Source organism: Cetorhinus maximus, chromosome 13 (assembly GCF_964194155.1).
Source record: "Cetorhinus maximus chromosome 13, sCetMax3.hap1.1, whole genome shotgun sequence".
NCBI classification, from domain to species: domain Eukaryota; kingdom Metazoa; phylum Chordata; class Chondrichthyes; order Lamniformes; family Cetorhinidae; genus Cetorhinus; species Cetorhinus maximus.
Genome location: NC_135891.1, coordinates 108723649 through 108744290, shown reverse-complemented (window position 1 = coordinate 108744290; position 20642 = coordinate 108723649). Strand labels below are relative to the sequence as shown.

General features: G+C 46.7%; 1 protein-coding gene across 8 annotated transcripts in view; it reads left to right on the top strand.

Annotated features, from left to right (window-relative positions):
- LOC144688934 (transducin-like enhancer protein 4) overlaps window positions 1-20642 on the top strand; it is a 200474-nt gene that overhangs the window by 50305 nt on the left and 129527 nt on the right. For all 8 annotated transcript variants that reach the window (XM_078555984.1, XM_078555980.1, XM_078555983.1 and 5 more), the window contains exon 5: window positions 13822-13884. In XM_078555984.1, coding sequence (XP_078412110.1) covers window positions 13822-13884 — 63 coding nt within the window. The remainder of the gene's footprint in view (window positions 1-13821; window positions 13885-20642) is intronic.

Below are 20642 nucleotides of genomic sequence, written 5' to 3'. Positions count from 1 at the left end.
GTGAAATTCTGAGGTAAGTTGGGTATTTCCTGATTTAATACATTATGGACTGAGCCCATTGTTCATCACCTTTCTAACTCTGAAATGGCATTTCCACCTTCTAATAATTCCAGCAATCCTTTCATCCTCTAGTCACCATACGGCCTTGGGGGAGAGTAGTTGGTGCCTGAGAGGCTATTGATGGCTGAAGGTATGAAAGGTCTTTGCATCCTCAGCAGCTTTGGAAGGGGGTGAGGGGAGGGGCAAAGGACACTCCGCTTTGTTGGCCTTGGAACTGCTTAGGATTAGGTGGATCAGGCGCCCATTTTAGAACTGGCCCCATGTGCTGCCAGTTTAGAACCTTGACATAAAATGGGATTCATGGCGCACAGAGCAGGCCTTGCGTGAGCTGTGAGGCTGTGCGGCCCGTGTGTGACTTGGGAGTGCAGATAGCAAATGGTCTCTGTCCCATAAACACCAGAGGTACAGGAGGTTCGGTCATAATATAAATAGGTGGAAGGGGTCAGCGGCATATAGAGGTTGTTTGAGCTGCGATCAGTAAGGTGAAGGAGGCCCTCTGGGCTCATCACTGAACCTTCTAATTGTAGTAGTTAGCACCACAGAAATCATATCTTATATTTGAAGCTCCCCTCATTGCCACCCTGATTATTTATCACACACTCGAATCAGGCGGAATGACTAAATGCAGGAGCCCATTTCCTATTCCACAATCTTGTGGACACGCATCCCTCTCCTAATAGCTGCCTTACACTGAACAGACGAGCCAACCTAGATAGGGTCAGCAGATACGCTGTGAGTTGAGAAGACTCAGTAGGCGGTGAGCCGGTATATACATAATTCAGCGCAAAACATGGTGTTGAAGAACAAAGCAAATGAGTGTAGAACAAATGATGTACTTTAACATGCCTGATGCCCTGTGACAGTTCTTCTATGTATACTGGTGACGCATGTAGAGTACGTGACAGACCTTTGCAGTTATTCACATTTCTGTCGCCCGTAGGCTTTAGAGTAGAGGGGAGGCAGGGCCGGCAACTTGAGCTGTAGGTCTCGGAGTTTGGGCTGCTGGATTGCGCTGGCAGGCCTCATGCACCTGTGCAGGCCCAAGCAGGCCGGCTGCTGTGAATCCAGTGACGTTTTACCTTGTGGGTGTCATAGTGTGCAGGACAGAGTTTTAATGGGAAGTATTTAATGCCCCCCTTCCCACATACCAGATTTGGAGGCTGTGAGGGGCATTTAATCAGGCAGGAGGGTGAGGACCCTGATGCCCCCCTGCGTCTGCCCTCCTTGTAGATGGCATTCCTGCCCCACTGCCAATTGTTGCACTTAAGTGGGGGGCAATTAATGCCCATTTAACGGCCTCACCCCGTCACAGCTGGCACTCAGCCAGCAGCTAAAAACAAAGCCCATTGGGGTTGCTTGCGGCCTTCCAAGGGTGGAGCCCCTCATCCGACGACACTCAGGCCCAGATTATCATCCCCAGGTTGGGGGCGCAGAGACGGGAGATTTCCTGGCCCGGCGAACTCGACCTTTAAAAATGACCGCCTGTCGGTCAGATTTTCAGGCGGGGAGGGGCAGGCTGAAATAGGAATCGGGGGCGGGCGACCCCGGAATGAGTGCACAGGTCGCTGGGTGTGGAAGCGACTGGACACAAGCCTGCCTCTGTCCTCCGGTACTGTGTTTAAATTTAAAAACAAACAAAAAACATCCCTCCACCCTTCATTGCTCACCACCCCCCACACATTCCCTGTGCCCCATCTGTGCCAACCCATACCACCCATGCCCCTCTATGCACCCCCATGGCCCCTCACCCCATGTCAACTTAGTGCCAACACATGCCACTCCATAGCCCCACCCATCACCTTTTGCCATTACCCCCTACATGTCAACTCATCTAGTGTCCTTTGACAGTTCCTTGACTGCTTGACAGTTACTGGACAGCTTGCCAGTTCCAATGAGTTTTTGTGTAAAAATGCATAAACATGTTTCATTCTAACAATCCCAAAGGGTGCCTTACTTCTCCCAAAGAATCCGCCAAGTTCAAACCACCACTTAACCTGGTCTGCTCTGCGCACTCCGGGATTCATGCAGCTGGGGTTCAAAAGTCAGAAGTCAGCGGAGGCAGCTGGCAATTGAAATGGCCAGATGCCTCCACGAATCGCGCATGTGTGAACCATGGCCCGACTCCAACCCCGCCCCTGTGAAGTTGGGAAATGGCAGGCTTGGGGGCAGGACTTAGAAATTTTGTCCATTTTCTGAGATTTTCGCCATGACGGAGAGCTTCACCGTTGCAGCAAAACATCCAGGCCTCAGTGCCTGATGGAGGGACCCAACATTGGGAAAAGTGGGAGGTTAAGAGTCACCCTCCTGCCTCTGCTGCCACCCACCCCCTCCCTCACTCCACTCCCTCACCTTCCGTGACTCCCATGCCACCACCACTCACCTGTGGCCTGGGTCCCATGGCAATCCTGGCCTCCCCCTGGGTACATTGCTGGCAGCTTGCACCATTCCCATTGGTGCGGCCCGCAATGGACTACTGCACTGCCGGCTTCTGTTTGCCCCCTCCCCTCCACCCCCCCACCCGGTAACCCTGGGGTAGGCCATCACCACTGGCCACTTAGGTGCTTTTTCGGCACATAATTCGGTGAGCCTTCCCAAAGGAGGCGACGCGGGGCTGCTGCTGGCTTTCTAGCCAGCAGGATAGATGCCCATCGCCTCAATTAAATAATGCCCCATGTCACTGGCTTAATAACGCATGGGCCCGGACTAATGCTCTGGAGACATGAGTTCAAACCCCACCATGGTAGCTGGGGGAATTTCAATTCAATTGATTAATGAAATGTAAGTCTCATTAAAAATGATTATGAAACTACCAGATTTGTCAATAGAGCAGCATCTGGTTCACTGATGCTGTTCAGTGCAGGAAATCTGCCACCCTTCCCTGGTCTGGTTTACATGTAACTACAGACTCATAGCAACCTGATTGCCTCTAAAATGGTCTAGCAAGCCACTCAGTTGTATCAGCCCACTACAGTGGTAGAGCTGTGTGTGTATTTACACCACGTGGACTGCAGCGGTTCAAGAAGGCAGCTCAGTACTGCTTCCTCAAGGGTATTTATTCATTCATGGGATGTGGGCCTCACTGGCCAGGCCAGCACTTCTTACTCCCATCCCTAGTTCAGAGGGCATTAAAGGGCCTGGAGTCACATGTAGGCCAGACCAGGTAAGGACGGCGGATTTCCTTCCCTAAAGGGAGGACGTTAGTGAACCAGATGGGTTTTTAACAACAATGGTTTCATGGTCATCATTAGACTTTTAAATTCCAGATTTTAACCCAGATCCCCAGAGCATTACCCTGGGTCTCTGGATTACTAGTCCAGCGATGATACCACTACGCCACCACCTCTCCCTGTGGGATGGGCAATAAACGCTGGCCTCGCCAGTAATGCTCACACACAGGAAAAATGTTTTTCAAATCCCTGCACGTTGGGTGCCATTGATACACTACCCTTCTGCATCCAATGTGAAGGCACCTCTAAGAGCAGTTAATGGCCTCTCTTACTGGCTGTGCTGATAAACATCAATACACAACGTGGTACAAAGCTGATCAAACCAAAAGGCCCCAGGTGCGCTGCATGGGCTGCCCTGATCTCAGCCAGGGGCTGCGGTAAGCTGCTATAATTGGTGTCAGCATCTCTTGACAATGGCAGAGGTAAAGAGCCCAGAGTTCTCCAGCTCGTTGCTGTCTATTGATCTGAAGTGGAAAGTGTGCGTGTGCAGACTTTGAGTGACCACGGGACAAGGTTGGGCTGCGAGGCTGCTCATGCCAAGTAGTCTTAACGTTTGCTGCCGGGGTTCACACTGATGATAAAGGCCACGGGGGTCAGATACCGGGTCCTGCTGGCATCCTGGCCAAAGCCAGTGCCTTGAGGAGTGGAGCAGGGTATAGTGAAGGGAAAAATACCGAATCGTAACGTAGAATCATAAAATTTCACAGTAAGGAGGAGGCAGGAACTGCAGAATTTCTGCTTCAATTCACTGGGACCCTTTGGCAAGTCAAACCACACATTGCAATGACTATCTTGGCAATTTGCATTCTAAGTCCAGGTTGCAAGCTGCAGTCTTATTGCATGCCAAACTCTTTATTTATTGAATTTCCATTACAACGTACATAATCCCCAACTTGTTATAAATTTTAAAATGGAGGAGATTGCCACTGCAGCCCTGAAGGCATTTGATCAAAAACATAAAATAATGATTTTTTTTTGTGGCTGGTGACCTCGCTCAGAGCTCTCAATCAATGTGATAATAAATGGCTTTAAGTGAAGGCACTTTCACAGAGGGCATAACCGATAGCACTCAATGGGAATAGGCTCCCTAGCCTGACTAGCGCCTGACTGAAAACCGAAAGAGGGAGAGTACTGGAAGCAAGGTGCTCGTCCGGGAGGACAAGCATGTAATAGGGAGTGAGGAGGCACTTTTATGTTAACAAGCTGCACTTGACTGTTGGCCCATGGAACTCGCTGTTTGAAAATAAAAAAGGCCCCCGCCTTTCAATTCTCTGCGAGAAGCAGAGAGTGATGTTCTTGGAGGCCTCGACACTGATATTCGCTTTTGCTGGCTCTGCACCTGATAGAGAATGGTGCCTGGTGGAAGGTTAAATGGTCAAGAGCATCGCCAAGTCCACTTGAGCAACAACCTCCTAAACCTGTAAAAGTGTCTTACCCCCCCCATCTTCTATCACCAGTTCCACCAGCCACTCCCCCACCCCCACTCTTCACCTTATCCCTTTGCCTTAAATCCATCATCTTCTCTTCCCCCGTCTCCGCCCTCTTTACACCACTGCCCGCTTCACCACTATCACCATCCCCTCATTTCTCCCCTCCTTTGCTCACTAAATCACATTATCTGGTTAATAAAATATGTGTGGGAGCTCTTTGTTCAAATTGGCTGCTGTGTTTGCTACATTACACCTGTAACTACACTCCAAAAATTGTTCTGTTGCTGTAAAAGGCGCCATAGGCATAGTTGTAATGTCACTGGACTAGCAATCCTGAGGCCCAGGCTCATGCTCTGGGGACATCCCACCAAGGCAGCTGGTGGAACTTAAATTCAATTAATGAATCTGGAATTGAAAGCTAGTCTCAGTAAAGGTGACCATGGCAACTATCATCGATTGTCGTAAAAACCCACCTGGTTCACTAATATCCTTCAGGGAAGGAAATCTGCCATACTTACCTGGTTTGGCCTACACGTGACTCCAGGCCCACAGCAATGTGGTTGACTCCTAGCTGCCCTCTGAAATGGCCTAGTAAACCTTTCAGTTCAAGGATGGGCAACAAATGCTGGCCTTCCCACTGACGCTCACGTCCCACGAAAGAATAAAGGCAAAAAGAAGTGCCAGTCTTCCTATTTTTTTTCCTCATCATCATCATCCCTCTTCTTTTCTCTCCCTCCAACACCCGCTTTCCTTCCTGCCCTCCCCCATAGCCGTGTCATTGACCAGTTGTCACTGCCGCTTAGCATGCCCCGAGGGCTGCTGGGGGCAGGGGTGGGGTGGGGGGGAGTATTGATTTCTGGGGAAATAAAAAGAAGGGAGCTCTTCTGGGTAAACAGCTTTGGCTGGCTGCTTTCTGGGAACTGGCTGCCAGTGACCTTGCTGACGCTGCTATCGTAATACAAATAAATGGAAGTCTCGCTGGGACAGGAACTGCTCCCAGCTCTCTGGACCGATTTCATGGCCATAATTTGTTCTGCTGCATTGCTCTATCAATCAGGCTGAATATGTGTGCACATCAAAAAGCAGGCACCCTGCCAGTGGAATGAACCTGGCAAGGTGCCCAGTGACAAACAATGAAGGAGAACACAATTTTCATGTGCTACTGAAGCGTGTGTACATTTGTGACAGATCGCTGCTGCAGCCCGACCTGTATCGATCTGTATAATGGCAAATAATGCTCACTGAGGTATCTTAACGACTTGCTGTGGGTCAGCGCTAATTTTCTCATTCATCTTTTGTTTAATAGACCTTTATTTTTCCTTCCCTCCCCACCCCCCCACCGCCATCATTCTTAATTTTTTTTTATATATATATATATATATATTGCTCGGCTCACCTTGCATGATGGGAAATTTTCTCCCCTCCTCCGCTTGAGAATGTTGTGCTTTTTTTTTTAAGCAATTGCGCTTGTACAGGCGATAAACACAGTGGCAGCAGGATAAGCCCTAATTGGAGTGCATGTGTAACAAGGTTTAATTATGGTGTGAACCTTAATGACTTGTCTCCTGTCTGTGTTTCAATGGCCAGTCAATTAGAAGCGATGTTTCTGTTATAGGTCTGTTTACATTGGATGTTGCACCTCAGCAGAGAGGGTACGACTAGCCCCGAATTTCCTTCCCCTCACCCCCTCACTTCCCTTCCTAACAGCACTTACGCCACATGTTTTGCAGTGGTTCAAGGAGGCGGCTCACCACCACCTCCTCAAGGGCAATTAGGGATGTGCAATAAATGCTGGCCTATAGCCAGTGACGCTCACATCCCATGAAGGAATAAGAAAAACGTCCTCTTCTTCAACCACCACACCTCCCCGCCACTCCCCTGCCCCCCGCCGTTCTTCTCTTCTCCAGGACAGCTACCACCAGTGGCTACCCGGTAAATGTGATACCCCAAAGGTAAAGTACTGCTTGCCAGGGCGTGGTTTTAAATGAATAAGGAATGTAAGCGCATGTGGGGTGGCCTGATAATGGTATGTATGGAATGGAAGATTGTTCACGTAGTAGGGGGAAGAGAACAGTCAGCTCTTGAAAGGACGGGGCATAAAATTGTTGCCCCCACGGAAAAAGAAGGAAAACTTGAACCTTACTGGGCCTGGTAAGTGTCGCAAAGCACGTGACGTGTGATTAACTCCTTGTGAAGTGAATGTCTTAAGACCATAAGACATAGGAGCAGAAATTAGGCCAATCGGCCCATCGAGTCTGCTCCGCCATTCAATCATGGCTGATAAGTTTCTCAACCCCATTCTCCCACCTTCTCCCCGTAACCTTTGATCCCCTTACCAATCAAGAACCTATCTATCTCCGTCTTAAATACACTCAATGACCTGGCCTTCACAGCCTTCTGTGGCAAAGAATTCCATAGATTCACCACTCTCTGGCTAAAGAAGTTTCTCCTCATCTCTGTTCTAAAAGGTCTTCCCTTTACTCTGAGGCTGTGCCCTTGGGTCCTAGTCTCTCCTACTAATGGAAACTCTTCCCCACGTCCACTCTATCCAGGCCTTTCAGTATTCTGTAAGTTTCAATCAGATCCCCCCTCATCCTTCTAAACTCCATCGAGTATAGACCCAGAGTCCTCAAACGTTCTTGTTTTGAAGGCAAATGGGGCAGCCGTTTTGAACATGGCAAGATGTCACAAGCAGCAGCGAGGTGAATGACCCTTGAACCTCTTTTTTTGGTTGATGCTGACTGACATCGGCTAGAAATGCAAAGGACCCCTTGCTCTTCTCCGAAAATTGCCGCGGGACCTTTTACATCCACCAGACTAGGCAGATGGGGCCTTGGTTCAGTGGCTCACCTGAGGGACTCCAGGTGTGGCCACGTGGGGAAATAGGAGATTTGCCGAACGCCCCATGTGAAATGGTTCCATAGAAGCTGGTTCCATTGGTCCCCATCTTTCCACACGGGACTCATACCCACTCTTTCGAGAGCCAGTCTGCCCCTGAGGGGTTTGATCCTTAGCCAAATATTTTAGAGCTTAAAGCATGGATTTCTGGAACGGCATTATTTTAAACTGGTTCATAACAACTTGAGAATGAAGCTGATCGGAAAACCCAACCCTAATTTGGCCACAAGCAGAATAGGTTTGCGGTCTGAAACTGCATTTTCTCAGTGTTTAATTTTAACCTTTTCTGAGCAGTAGGAGCCACTCCTCATCAGTCCCCAGTGGCACTCGTTTTGCAGGGTCTTTCAGTTTAATTTACTCACTGTTTTACTGGCTTGGAAGCCCAAGGGCTCGAGCGGGCCTTGTTTGACATCACATTTGGAAATCATTTATTTAATCGTGGAAAGCATTGGCAGTCTCTTGGGTAACTCGTTAATGAAATGTTTATGATTGTAAACTCAACCCCAGCCCCTCCCCCTCCCTCTCTCTGCCCGCTTCCCATGACTCTCTCTTTCTCTCTCTCTCTGCCTACAGCTAACTGGCTGAGTTGGGAAAGCAGATTTGCAGTTCGCTAGCAGCAGCATGTCATGTCATGTCCTGTAGATACCATTGCCATGACAACGGCCTCGCTGGTTCTAATTGCACTGATGCCTCAAAACAGCCGGAAGTTGGTATGAGGCCTTTAACAAGAGACATTGTGTGGTCTCTTATTTCCTGATTTGATCTGAGGGCGATGGTTTCTCAGTCAAGATTAAAATATTTGTGGGAGGTGCACCTTATATTTTTGCTGGTGTGCGCGTGTGTTATTGTTTACAGTTTACTTTCTTTTGGCTTTCTCCCTGGACGATGAAATGCTCCCAGCTGCTCGCACTGCTTTGTAAGCAGGTATCAGACCACAGCACGGTCCCCTGGCGGCTCAGTGGAGTTTACACAGGGAGATGGTTAACCGTGCACAGGCCAGCAAGGCCCCAGATTACAGGCTGGATTCCTGGAGAAATGTCTCGAGCGGCACTCTGATGCAGGGCTGCGGGAGGGAGGAAAATCAGAATCTGCTGCCAAAACTGATTATGTTAAACTGAGGCCCTGTCTGACCGCTACGGTAGAGCTAAAAGATTTCGTGGCACTGTTTCAAAGAAGAGTTCTCCCCAGTGTCCTGCTCAATATGTAGCCTTCGACTAACATCGCTAAAAACAGATCATCCATCATAGTTGTTTGTGGGAGCTTGCTGTGCGCAAATTGTCTGCAGTTTTTCCTGCTTTACAATGGTGATTGCACTCCAAAAGCATTTCATTGGCCATAAGGTGCTTTGCGACATTCTGGGGTTGTATTTCTAGTGCAGGTCTGCTTTTTTTTTCTTATACTATCTAGCAGTCTTAAGAGGCTGAGTGAATGATGGGCACTCAGGCGAGATGCCCGTGTTGCTCACAGAACCATAGTTCAGCAAGGCTGGCGGGAGGGGGTGGGGGTGGGGGGGTGGTGTGGCAGGGCAGAAAGTTGGCCTGAGGAGGGGGGAAGCGACTAAAATGGAAAATACCCAGGCTGGCCCACCGGGCTTGACCTCCAATCTCTCGATGGCACGGCTGAAACGAGTAACCTGTCAACTGGGGAAATGACCCTCGACCTTTCACCCTAGCACTGGCCAAACCTGAGAATGGCGTGTAGCTGTGTCCTAACGTTCTGTCCATCTGCACACTTGCTGGAGCTTGCTGTGCGCATGTTAGCTGTTGTTTTTCCGACATTACAACAATAACTGTACTTCAAAAGTACTCCATTGACTGTCATGCGCTTTGGGATGTCCTGTGGTCGTGAAAGATCATAAAAAGAACAAAAAGGCAGACTTGCATTGATATGGTGCCTCTCACAACCCCCAGGACGTTGCAAAGTGCCTTATAGCCAATGAAGTGCTTTTGGAGTGCAGTCATTATTGTAAATCAGGAAACATAGCGGCCAATTTGTGCACAGCAAGCTCCCACAAACAGCAATGATGAGTCATATGTTTTAACAATATTGGTTGAGGGCTAAGTATCGAGCAGTTCCTTTTCTTTTAACCCAGCTTTGCACCAGTTCCTGTAAACAGCAATGCGCTAAAGACCAGATAATCTTTCTTTTTCATGATGCTGGTCAAAGAATAAATATTGGCCCAGTACATGGGAATGGGAGGTGGAGACAGAGAACTCTCCGGCCCTTCTTTTGAAATAGTGCTGAGAGGATCTTTGCCCACCTGAGAGAGCAGATAGGGCCCCGGTTTACTGACATTTCTGAAAGACTGCACCTCCGACAATGCAGCACTCCCTCAGTCGATGCACTGGAACGTCAGCCTGGGTTGTGTGCTGAAGCACAGTCGTATTCTCACGTACCCATATGGCCACTTCAGCCAGACCATGTCCGATGTGAGGAAGGTCATTAGATATAATGGGAACGCTCAATGAATAGATCAAACAGCTTGGGAATGTAATGTGAAGTGCTCTTAATGGATTTTTATTCAGGGCAGACAAAAAAAGGATGGAAAAATATCAATTAAAAAACCGGGGTATTCAGCCTTGTGCAAACTAGAGTAATGTGCTCATTAGCCACGGGCACCTCAATCATGAAGCCAGTGCTTCATGTAAATGAGTCAGTCCTTTTCAGGAGCATGGTGTCACCTATTTATGATTGCTGTGATTGTAGTGTTGTCTTTGTATTCTAATTACTCGCAGGAGATCTCAGTTCCCCTGCCCTCTTGTCCTGCCCTCATGTGAATGACTGTGGTAAAAACATTGGGTTGTTGTTGATAAAGAAGGCTCTGTGAGTGATCGCAATATGCGCATACAAAGAGGATCAGCTGCTGAAGCAGAGAGTTTGTGATGTAAACACAGCCCTCTACCTTATATCTCTCTCTCTCTCTCTCTCTCTGGGTGAGGAATCAGTTCTGGTATAAAGCAGTCCTGCACAGCGGTTGTTTTTTCTCTCTGTACCAACTCAAACCACCTGCTGATGGGCTTTCCTCTAGTGCCTCTTTTTTTTCAATGGGCCTTTTCCCCTCGAGACCAGCAGTTGACTCTGGTAGCTGAAAACAGGCACCTTGGCAATTGGGATTCCGCATGGGACCTTCTTGCCTGTCAGCATTTTAAAACGCTTATCCGTGTTTTCAAATCCCTCTATGGCCTCGCCCCTTCGTATCCTCTATAACCTTCTCCAGCCCCACCACCTCCCTGAGCTGTCTGCGTTGCTCCAATTCTGCTCTCCTGTACAGCCCCGATTTTAATCGTTGCACCATTGGCCATCATGCCTTCAGCTGTCTGGGCCTTAAGCTCTGGAATCCTCTCCTTGCACCTCCCCATCTTTCTACTTTCCTTTAACGCACACCTTTAAAACCTACCCGTTTGTTCAAGCTTTTTGCCACCTGGCCCTATATTGCCCTGATGCACCTGGGTGCCAAATCTGGTTTAATGATTGCCCTCTGCGAAACACCTCGGGATGGTTAGAGGACAATGTAAATGCAGGTTGTTGCTGTTGCCGCTCTACGTGTCATACTTAGCCACCAGGCACTTGGAACAGTTCCTCACTGATTTTTTTAAAAAAAAAGAAACAGTTAAAAGTGTTCAATTAGAATTCAGTTGACGGGACTATTTCCCCAGTTGTTCCAGCATCATTTACCTTGTATGTACTGGTGGCCATCGAAGTGTAACAGCCTGAAATGCACTGACATCATCCCACCTATTATTAACTACCTGTTGTCATTTTGATTACCGCTATTTGCCGTTTCCGTGAATTAGGCAGGCGACATTCATTTTCCAACCCCCCCCTTTTGTTTTTCTCTTCCAATTTCCACCTCCGAGATACAATCACACATGCTAATGTAGAGAATAAATGGGAGCGTGTTAACACTGAGGGACACACTTGAGCAGTTCAACTGCCTTCCAAGATTGAAGCCTGGGCTGGCGACAAAGCTCAGGAGAACACTGCAGCCGGAGGCCTTCCTTCTCTTTAATAATGCATGCAGTTTGTCATTTGCAAACGCCTTTCTGTTTGGAGTGTTACCATCGCCTCCTGTCTTATGGCCATTAACCACCTCCATTTTGACTACCAAGGTCTATTATTGCAACTCCCTGTCATATTCTATTTGAATTTACAGCACAGAAACAGGCTGTTTGGCCCAAATGATCCATGCCCATGTTTATTTATTAGTTAACCGCGTTGCATTGCTTGCCTGGGTTGTTTTGTTGGTCAGCGCTCCACACGTTTTTATAGCTGGAAAATAGAGGCATAATATTTACCAAATCTCTACCCCGTTTACTCACTCTTATAAATGACCTCCTACACCACATTCACAACAAGGCAATCGTTGCAGGTTTCCTTCGTAAAAAGCTGGTCTCTACCTGTCTGTCTGAATAAAGCCAGAGCTGGAAATGCTCCTGAATGGGGAGGGCAGCAACTTGTTACAAAATGGGTAGTCTTCAGGGAATTCAGGGTCCGAGTAATCTCCTCGAGTTGCTTCAATTGCCTAGGTGGAATATTTTAAAAAAAATCTAGTTTTGTATGTCTCCCAGGAGATCAGCTGGGGAGCGTTTGCATTGTGTAACACAAAAAATCTTGCATTTGAATGGGACAGGGTGAATGGGCCAGAGGGTTTCCATCATCGTTGGTGCCTTTGTAATGCTCTTTTGCTGTCTTGTCTAGCTGGCCAAGCATCCATTTTAATAAGAGGCTTTGTACCTGTACATTTGTAAGGACCCTCTGCTTTATGACTGGTCCAATAGCGGCCAACCAGATTGCAGAAAAAGAGAGAAAAATGTGGCCATAACAGTTCACTAGTGTGGAGAGCAATATTGTGGTAAGTGGATGGTGGATGTCTGGTGTGGCAGGAAATGCACAGGGAATTATTAGGTTTCCATCTCAACCTGAGAACAGATTTATGTTACACAGAAACTCACGCCTGTATTTTTTTGTTTGTTTTGAAATATATTTCCAATCCCCTTTTGAAAGTTCACAGAATTGTTACAGCACAGAAGGAGGCCATTTGGCCCATCATGTCTGTGCTGGCACTTCAAATAAGAAATGCATCTAGTGCCATTCCCCTGCCTTCTCCCCGTAACCCTGCACGTTCTTCCTTTTCGGATAATAATCCAATTCGCTCTTGAATGCCTCAATTGAACCTGCCTCCACAACACTTTCAGGCAGCGCATTCCAGATGTTAACCACCCGCTGTGTAAAAAAAAGTTTCTCCTCGTGTCTCCAGTGCTTCTTTTGCTAATCACCTTAAATCTGTGACCTCTTGTTCTCGATCCTCCCTATCTACTCTGTCCAGACCTGTCATGATTCTGAATACCTTTATCAAATCTCCTCTCAACCTTCTTCATGTACTGACTTCTCCCAATCTTCCCGAAGGAAAACAGTCCCAACTTCTCCTATCTAACTACGTAACGGAAGTTCCTCATCCCTGGAACCAATCTCATGAACCTTTTCTGCACTCTCTCCAGTGCCTTCAGACCTTTCCTAAAATGTGGTGCCCAGAACTAGACACAGTTCTCCTGCTGAGTTCTTATTAGAATCTACTCCTACCACCCTTTCAGGCAGTGAATTCCAGATCATAATAATTTGCTCCGAAATTTCTCCGCTGGTTCTTGTGCCAATTATTTTAAATTTGTGTCCTCTGGTTACTGAACCTCCTGCTAGTGGAAACTGTGTTTCTCCCTATCTAATCTATCAAAACCCTTCATAACTTTGAACACCTATTAAGTCTCCCCATAAATTTCTCGGCTCCAAGAAAAACAGTTGAAACTTTGTAGAACTTCTACGTAACTGAAATTCCTCATCCCTGATACCATTCTAGTAAATCTCCTCTGCATCTTCACCAAGAATTTGCTAAATTGTGGCACCCAGAATTGGATACAACAGTCCAGCTGGGGTCTAGCCAGTGATTTCAAAGGATATAAATGTTTACATTCTATGAAATAGTTTATTCAAGTTAAGAAGTGTAAATAGGCCCTGGATCATAGTCCTAGGTAATTCTGACCTTGTACCTGTATCCCATTTTGCTGCGATAAGTTGGGATGCCATAAAGGACGAAGTCAGACTCAGGTCCTCAAAGACTGAAGACCGAGACTGTCCTAACTGTAACTATGTGGATGATCATTGTAAGATTAAACTGTAGCAATATCCAAACTTCACATCTCTTTTTGTTGCAGGCAGAAATTGTGAAGAGACTGAGCACAATTTGTGCACAAATTATACCTTTCCTCTCTCAGGAGGTAAGTTTGTTTCTCTTGTTAAATAATATAAATTGGTTCATGGAAGGTTGAGTTTTGATTCCAATGCAGTAATATCTTGTGCATTGATACATCTTCTAAATATAGAATGAGACCATTCCGCTTGAAATGATGTTGGCCGTTTATTTGGAAAGCCTGTTTGTTTATGAGGCAAGGCGTAAAATTTATTATTTTATTTATTCACGGGATGTGGGCTTCACTGGCTGGGCCAGCATTTATTGCCCATCCCTAGTTGCCCTTGAGAAGGTGGTGGTGAGCTGCCTTCTTAAACTGCTGCAGTCCATGTGGTGTAGGTACACCCACAGTGCTGTTAGGGAGGGAGTTCCAGGATTTTGACCCAGTGACAGTGAAGGAACGGCGATGTATTTCCAAGTCAGGATGGTGAGTAACTTGGAGGGGAACTTCCAGGTGGTGGCGTTCCCATCTATCTGCTGCCCTTGCCCTTCAGGTGGTAGTGGTCATGGGTTTGGAAGGTGCTGTCTAAAGGAGCCTTGGTGAATTCATCCTGAAAACAAACATTCCAAAAACAGAAACCGCAAATCAACTTCTAAAAACGACGTTTTAATAAGAGTAATCATTTTGGAGACTCTCGATCACTGTTGGATGCTAGGCCCTCAGACAGGGGTCTTCAGTTACAAAGGCAGCGACTGGTACAAGGACATGATGTGCACAGGACCCAGGAAGGTCACAAGCAGTTGCAAAGACCCGCTGATAAAAAATTTACAGGTCTTCTGAACTAATCTGTCTTATAGGCAAAAAATAAGCAACCTTGTCTCCATTATACCACTGGCACACTCCTGGAGAGTTGGCAACCGTTCACAAGAGCCAGGCCATGGGAACTGGCTCCTGTAGTACAAATCAGTTCATGTGAGGTGGCTGTGGATACATTGCACACAACAGCTTTGGAAAGAATGAAGAGTTAATCTTGGCAAAGGTACAAGAACCCATGTGTTTATTATCCAGCTGCACTGTTACTCACGAATAACGTTGTTTCAAAGAGAACGTGATCTGTTAAACCATCTTTCCCCCGCACCCGACCGCCACAAACAGCCCTGAGTCAATTCACGAGCTGTCCACATCTCTGCTGCCTGAGCATGTTACACACTTCACTGAGTTTCGAATTAAAATACACCAGACTCCCATCTTCCCCTCCCCCGCCAGCGCTAATGCAAACCCCTGCGGTGAGTCTGACAAAAGGGTAGCCAACTGTTACACAAATTCACACATCACCCTCTGGCATTGCCCTAAAGATGAACATTAACTATTCTGGAAATAACTGCTGAATGCAACTTTTGCCCACATCAGCCATTTTGTGACTTTGCCAGTTGTTTTGGTGAGAAAGCTGAGAGAGAGCCAATAAGCAACAATTTTTTTCCCCCCTCTTTTTAAGATAATAATTTATCCCAAAAGAAATAAAGATTGTGGCGTCCTATCATTAAAATGGTCAGGCAAAATGTATTTTAAACTGGACAGGACCAGATTTTCCACTGTCTTACCTGTGCCAGAGCCTCACTGTTGTTGGTATTATAGAGAGTCAGCACAGGAATGTGGCAGTCAATGACAGAAGGCCTGTATTGGCAACCAGCCACTGATAGAGGAACTTTTACAGTGTGTACTTCACACTCTCCAGGATTGTCCTGGAGTCTGCTGGATTTTATGGGTTTTAATCTCCTGGGCGCTGCAGTGAGCAAATCCAGGAGTAAAATCAGAGGAGAGTTAGAATTTAACTTTTTAACATTTTCTTCTGTTATTATCAAGTTGTTGGGGTTGGAAGGGAGGGGGTGAAAGAAGCTGTTGGACCAGCTGGGACTGTTGGACACACATGATGAAACCTCCAGGAAAATGCCCAACCAAAGCTGCCAACCCTATTCTTGTGTGCCAGTGGTATAATGAAGACCAGGTTGCTTATTTTTTTTTTACCTGCTTGTGACCTTCCTGGGTCCAGGGTACATGCTGTCCTCGTACCAGTTGCCCATTTATTGATGGTGATTAACGTTGGATTGTTGTGGCTTGAGTGACATCATGATGCCAACCCTTCATACATGCACTGACCATAACCAGTCTTCAAAGGTGCAGTTCAATGAGTTCTATTGTGCTGCAAATTACAGCAAGACTGGCAACACTGTCTCCTTCTAAAGACAAGTAGGGGGCATAGTTACCCTCAGTTAGCTGCCAGCTGGGAGCACTCTCGGCTCTGAGTCAGAAGATTGTGAGTTCAAAGCCCACAAAAGACACTAGAGAACGAAATCCAGGCTGGTACTCCAGGGCAGCGCTGAGGCAGTGCTGCACTGTCGGACATGCCATCTTTTGAATGAGAGGCTAAACTGCGACCCCATCTACCCCTCCAGGTGAAGGTAAACTTTCCCAAGGCACCATTTTGAAGACAAGCAGAGGAGTTCTCTCCAGTGTCCTAGCCAACATTTTATTCCTCAGCCAAAACCGCTAAAATCGGATTATCCAGTCATTATCCGTTTGTGAGAGTTTGCTGTTCAAATTGGCTGCTGCATTTGCTACATTACAACAGTGACTACACTGCATAAAGTACTTCATTGGCTGTAAAGACCTGTGGGACATCCTGATGTCGTGAAGGTGCTATAGTGATTATTTTCACTTCCTCTCCAAAGACCCAGGTTGAAGCAAAATCGGTTGTAGATATTGCTAAATTCTACTCTCTTAAGTGCTTGTCACTGCAATTTTCATGTGAGCACATCACTCCTAATTGCCCATCGACAAATTAACATACAGAATTAAAGCAGGGTGGGTGAAGATCGGAATGGGTAATCCTCTAGCTAAGTATGTCTGCTTTCACAGCTTCAATCTATAGAGAAACGCCTGGTGCCGGCATTTCGAGCACAATGCAAGGAATAAATTCAGATTTAGGAGGACAAAACTGCTGTGATCACTGTGCCTAAACGTATTCAATAAGATGCTGAATTTAGCCTGAAAGCCTTTATCTTTATTCGCGGGTGCTCGTCAACCCTTTTCAAAGGGATTCTAACACAGATGCTCAGCTCCCAGTTCTAGCAATGCAATGCAAACAACCTCGGCTCACATTTCAACAAGTACAGTCCAAACATCCTCGACCGCCATTTCCTGCAGAAACAGTGCAAACACTCTCATTAAAACCAGTGTGTAAACAGAGCTGGTGATAACAAGGGCTGAAACTACAGTGATTTGCACAGGTCAGCCAATTGGCCCCTGGGGGTATCATGGGGAGAAATTGGAGCTTGGCTTCAGGCCCTGGGGGGGGGGGGAGGGAAGATTTCCCCAGTGTGCTGTGTGCCACAGAGTTACGAGCATGTTCTTAGTACGTGGGGTAAATCTCCACTGCTGATGGCTATTCTGCAGTTCTTGGTGGAAGGGGAGCTTGCTAGGTTGTTGGGCGAGGGCAGCTCTGGTGCCCAGCATGCCAACAGCTGGTGGGCATTCATCCCGAACATCCCACATACAAAAGAAGCTCACTCAAGGGCAGCGCCAGTGGGCAGTCAGCATCCATGGGACTGTATCCCAGCACCAGTCACCACCTTCAAAAAGGGCAGGAGGAGACAGGCAGGAGGTGGATAGCAGAGAGAAAAATATGAAAAATAAGAAGTGCTAGTAATGGATAATTATCTCTCAATGTAAATTTTTGAACAGTTTTAGGCAATATTGATTAACCATTGGGAGCATGAATATTCTGATTAAGAAAGAAAGTCAGTAGACACAGATGCTACACCAGGCTAGTAGCTCCAGATGCAGGCTGGTTGACAGATATGATTAAAGAGAGTGCTTAAGAACTGGGAGCACATAGTCCTTCACGGTTGATTTGACATGGCTGCAGGTATTGATATCTTGAATGTCCTCCGGTACTCCATTCAGAGTTCATTTAATCAGTAAACAAGCATCTTGGCCCCTAAGCACTGCCTGACTGCACAAATGACAGAGCAGGACGCTCCCAAGCCACTTGACGATATTGTCACTACATCAAGTTATGTCCTGTTTCACTCATCAGCTTGTTGGAGGCAAGAAATATTTTTAGCTTTGGTTGTGGTGTGAAACCAAGTGGTGCTCTTAGCTCTCAGTCTGTTCCTTTCAGTACGTTTATTGCCTCAATTTATTCCACTCCTGCCCAGGAAATGCTAACTTACGTTGAGGTGTGGACTCCATTGGTACAGATAGTGCTCCAATACACCATTCTCTTACTGATGATGCCAACTTGTTCTGGGTGCCATCACACTAATACAAATAATTCTCCTGTTCACCACCCTCTCCTGAGGGCACAGACTCTTGGGATGCCAGCTTAGTGGTAGTGATAATGCTGTAGTATGCTGTCCTCTCCTGTATCTATGGGTACTCTAGGGCATCTTTCCAAAAGTCTTAGAAACCCCCTGCTGCCTTTCCCAAGTGGCTTAGACAGTAAATGTTGGCAGGCAGTTCTGTTACCATTAGAACAAAATAAATAGGAGGAAGAGTATACCATATGGCCTGTACAGCTTGCTGCACCATGCAATAAGACCACTGTTGATTGTTTACCTCAAGTCCACTTGCCTGCCCTATTCCCATGTCTCTTGATTCCCTTAGTATCCAAAAAGCAATCGATCTCGGTCTTAAATATACTCAACGATTGAGCATCCAGAGACTTCTGGGATAGAAAATTCCAAAAAGTCACAACCTTATGTAGAAATTTCTCCTCATCTCAGACCTAAATGGTTGATCCAGCTGTGCTGGGCATTACTTGCCTGGATGAGTGCAGCTCCAATGACACTCAAGAAGCTCAACACCATCCAGGACAAAGCAGCCCCCTCAATTGGCACCCCATCCACAAACATTCATTCCCTTCACCACCGACACACAGTGGCAGCAGTGAGTACCAATTACAAGACGCACTACAGCAACTCGTCAAAGCTCCTCCGACAGCACCTTCCAAACCTGCGACCGTTACCACCGAGAAGGACAAGGGTAGCAGATGCATGGGAACACCAGCTGCAAGTTCCCCTCCAAGCCACACACCATCCTGACTTGGAACTATATCGCCGTTCCTTTACTGTCACTGAATCAAAATCCTGGAATTCCCTCTCTAACAGCTCTGTGGGTACACCACATGGACTGTAGCAGTTCAAGAAGGCGGCCCACCACCTTCTCGAGGACAATTAGGAATGGGCAACAGAAGTGCTGGCCTAGCCAGCGACGCTGACGTCCCGTGAAAGAATAAAAAATAAACTGCTGTAACCAATCTACCCTAACCTGATGACCCAGTACACACTTTCCAGCAGAGGTGACTGAATGTGAAAACCATCTGTGGTTACAGCGGGAAAGCTGGTAGATTTATTTTCACACTGTGACCCAGGGGTACTGGGGCTAACATGTACTGTTCTAAACTACTGCTTTGGCTGGGCCGGTTTATATGGTTCAGTACAAAGCTGGGTGATTTTGGCAGGAAGAACATGGAGAGACAATATTAAAGAAATATAAAAGGGTACAATTCTAAAGAGGGTGCCGGAGTAGAGGGACCTAGGTGTATATATGCATAAATCATTCATGGTGGCAGGACAGGTTGAGAGCGTGGTTAATAAAGCGTAAAGTATCCTAGGCTTTATGAATAGGTGCACAGAGTACAAAAGCAATGAGGTTATGTTAAACTTGTATAGAACATTGGTTCTGGGTGCCTCACTTTATAGGAAGGATGTGAATGCATTAGAGATGGTGCAGAAAAGATTCACAAGAATGGTTCCAGAGATGACAAAACTTCAGTTACACCGAGAGGTTGGAGAAGTTGGGGCTGTTTTCCTTGGAGAAGAAAAGGCTAGGGGGTGATTTGATGGAGGTATTCAAAATCACAAGAGTCCTGGACCGAGGTAGATAGGGAAAAACTGTCCCCATTGGTTGAAGGATTAAGAACAAGAGGGCACAGATTTAAGGTAATTGGCAAAAGAAGCTATGGTGACATGAGAAAAAGCTTTTTCACGCAGTAAATGGTTAGGATCTGGGAATGCACTGCTTGAGAGTCTGGTGGAGGCAGATTCAATCAAGGTATTCAAGAGGGAATTGGATTACCATCTGAAAAGAAAGAATGTGCAGGACTAAGTGAATAGCTCATTTGGAGAGCCAAGACGATGGGCCCAATGGACGCCTCTTGAGCTGTAACTATTCTGTGATTCTGTGAACTTTTCTTCTGCACTGTGCCTGATCCTTACGGCTTATTGTAGGCCTTTCCAAACCTCACTGGCTGTCATACTGAGCTGGCCTGGGAGAGTGCTCTAAGAGCTGAAGAAAATGGTGTGAACTTGCTGGCACTAACAACTCTTCTCCTCCCGATCTTCTGTGAAGTGCAGTCGGAAATGTCAGCGATGCAACTATTAAGTTAATGAACTGCCGAGGATTAATTGCAATATTGAACTTGGGGTGGCCAGACACCAAATCAGTTTGACCCATGAGAAGCCACACTATTAAAATCCTGTTAAGAATAGCGCAGGATATTAGATTTATTGGACAAGTTGTACTGCAATGTTTCCAATCTGGCGCCTGTGACTGCTTGTTTGTACTTGGGGTGAATTCATAAACCAGCAGATCAGTGGAGAAACAGCCACTGCTTGGTTTTTTATTTTTTTGCAGTTTCTAATATCTTTATTTCTAAATATCTAAATATCTTTATAAGTATCTATTATTCAATCCCTGTTCAGCGAGCAACATTGATGGGGCGGAGGAGGGAAAAGAACCAGAAAACCAGCTTGCGGCTCAGAAAGTGGCCATTTGGCCCATGT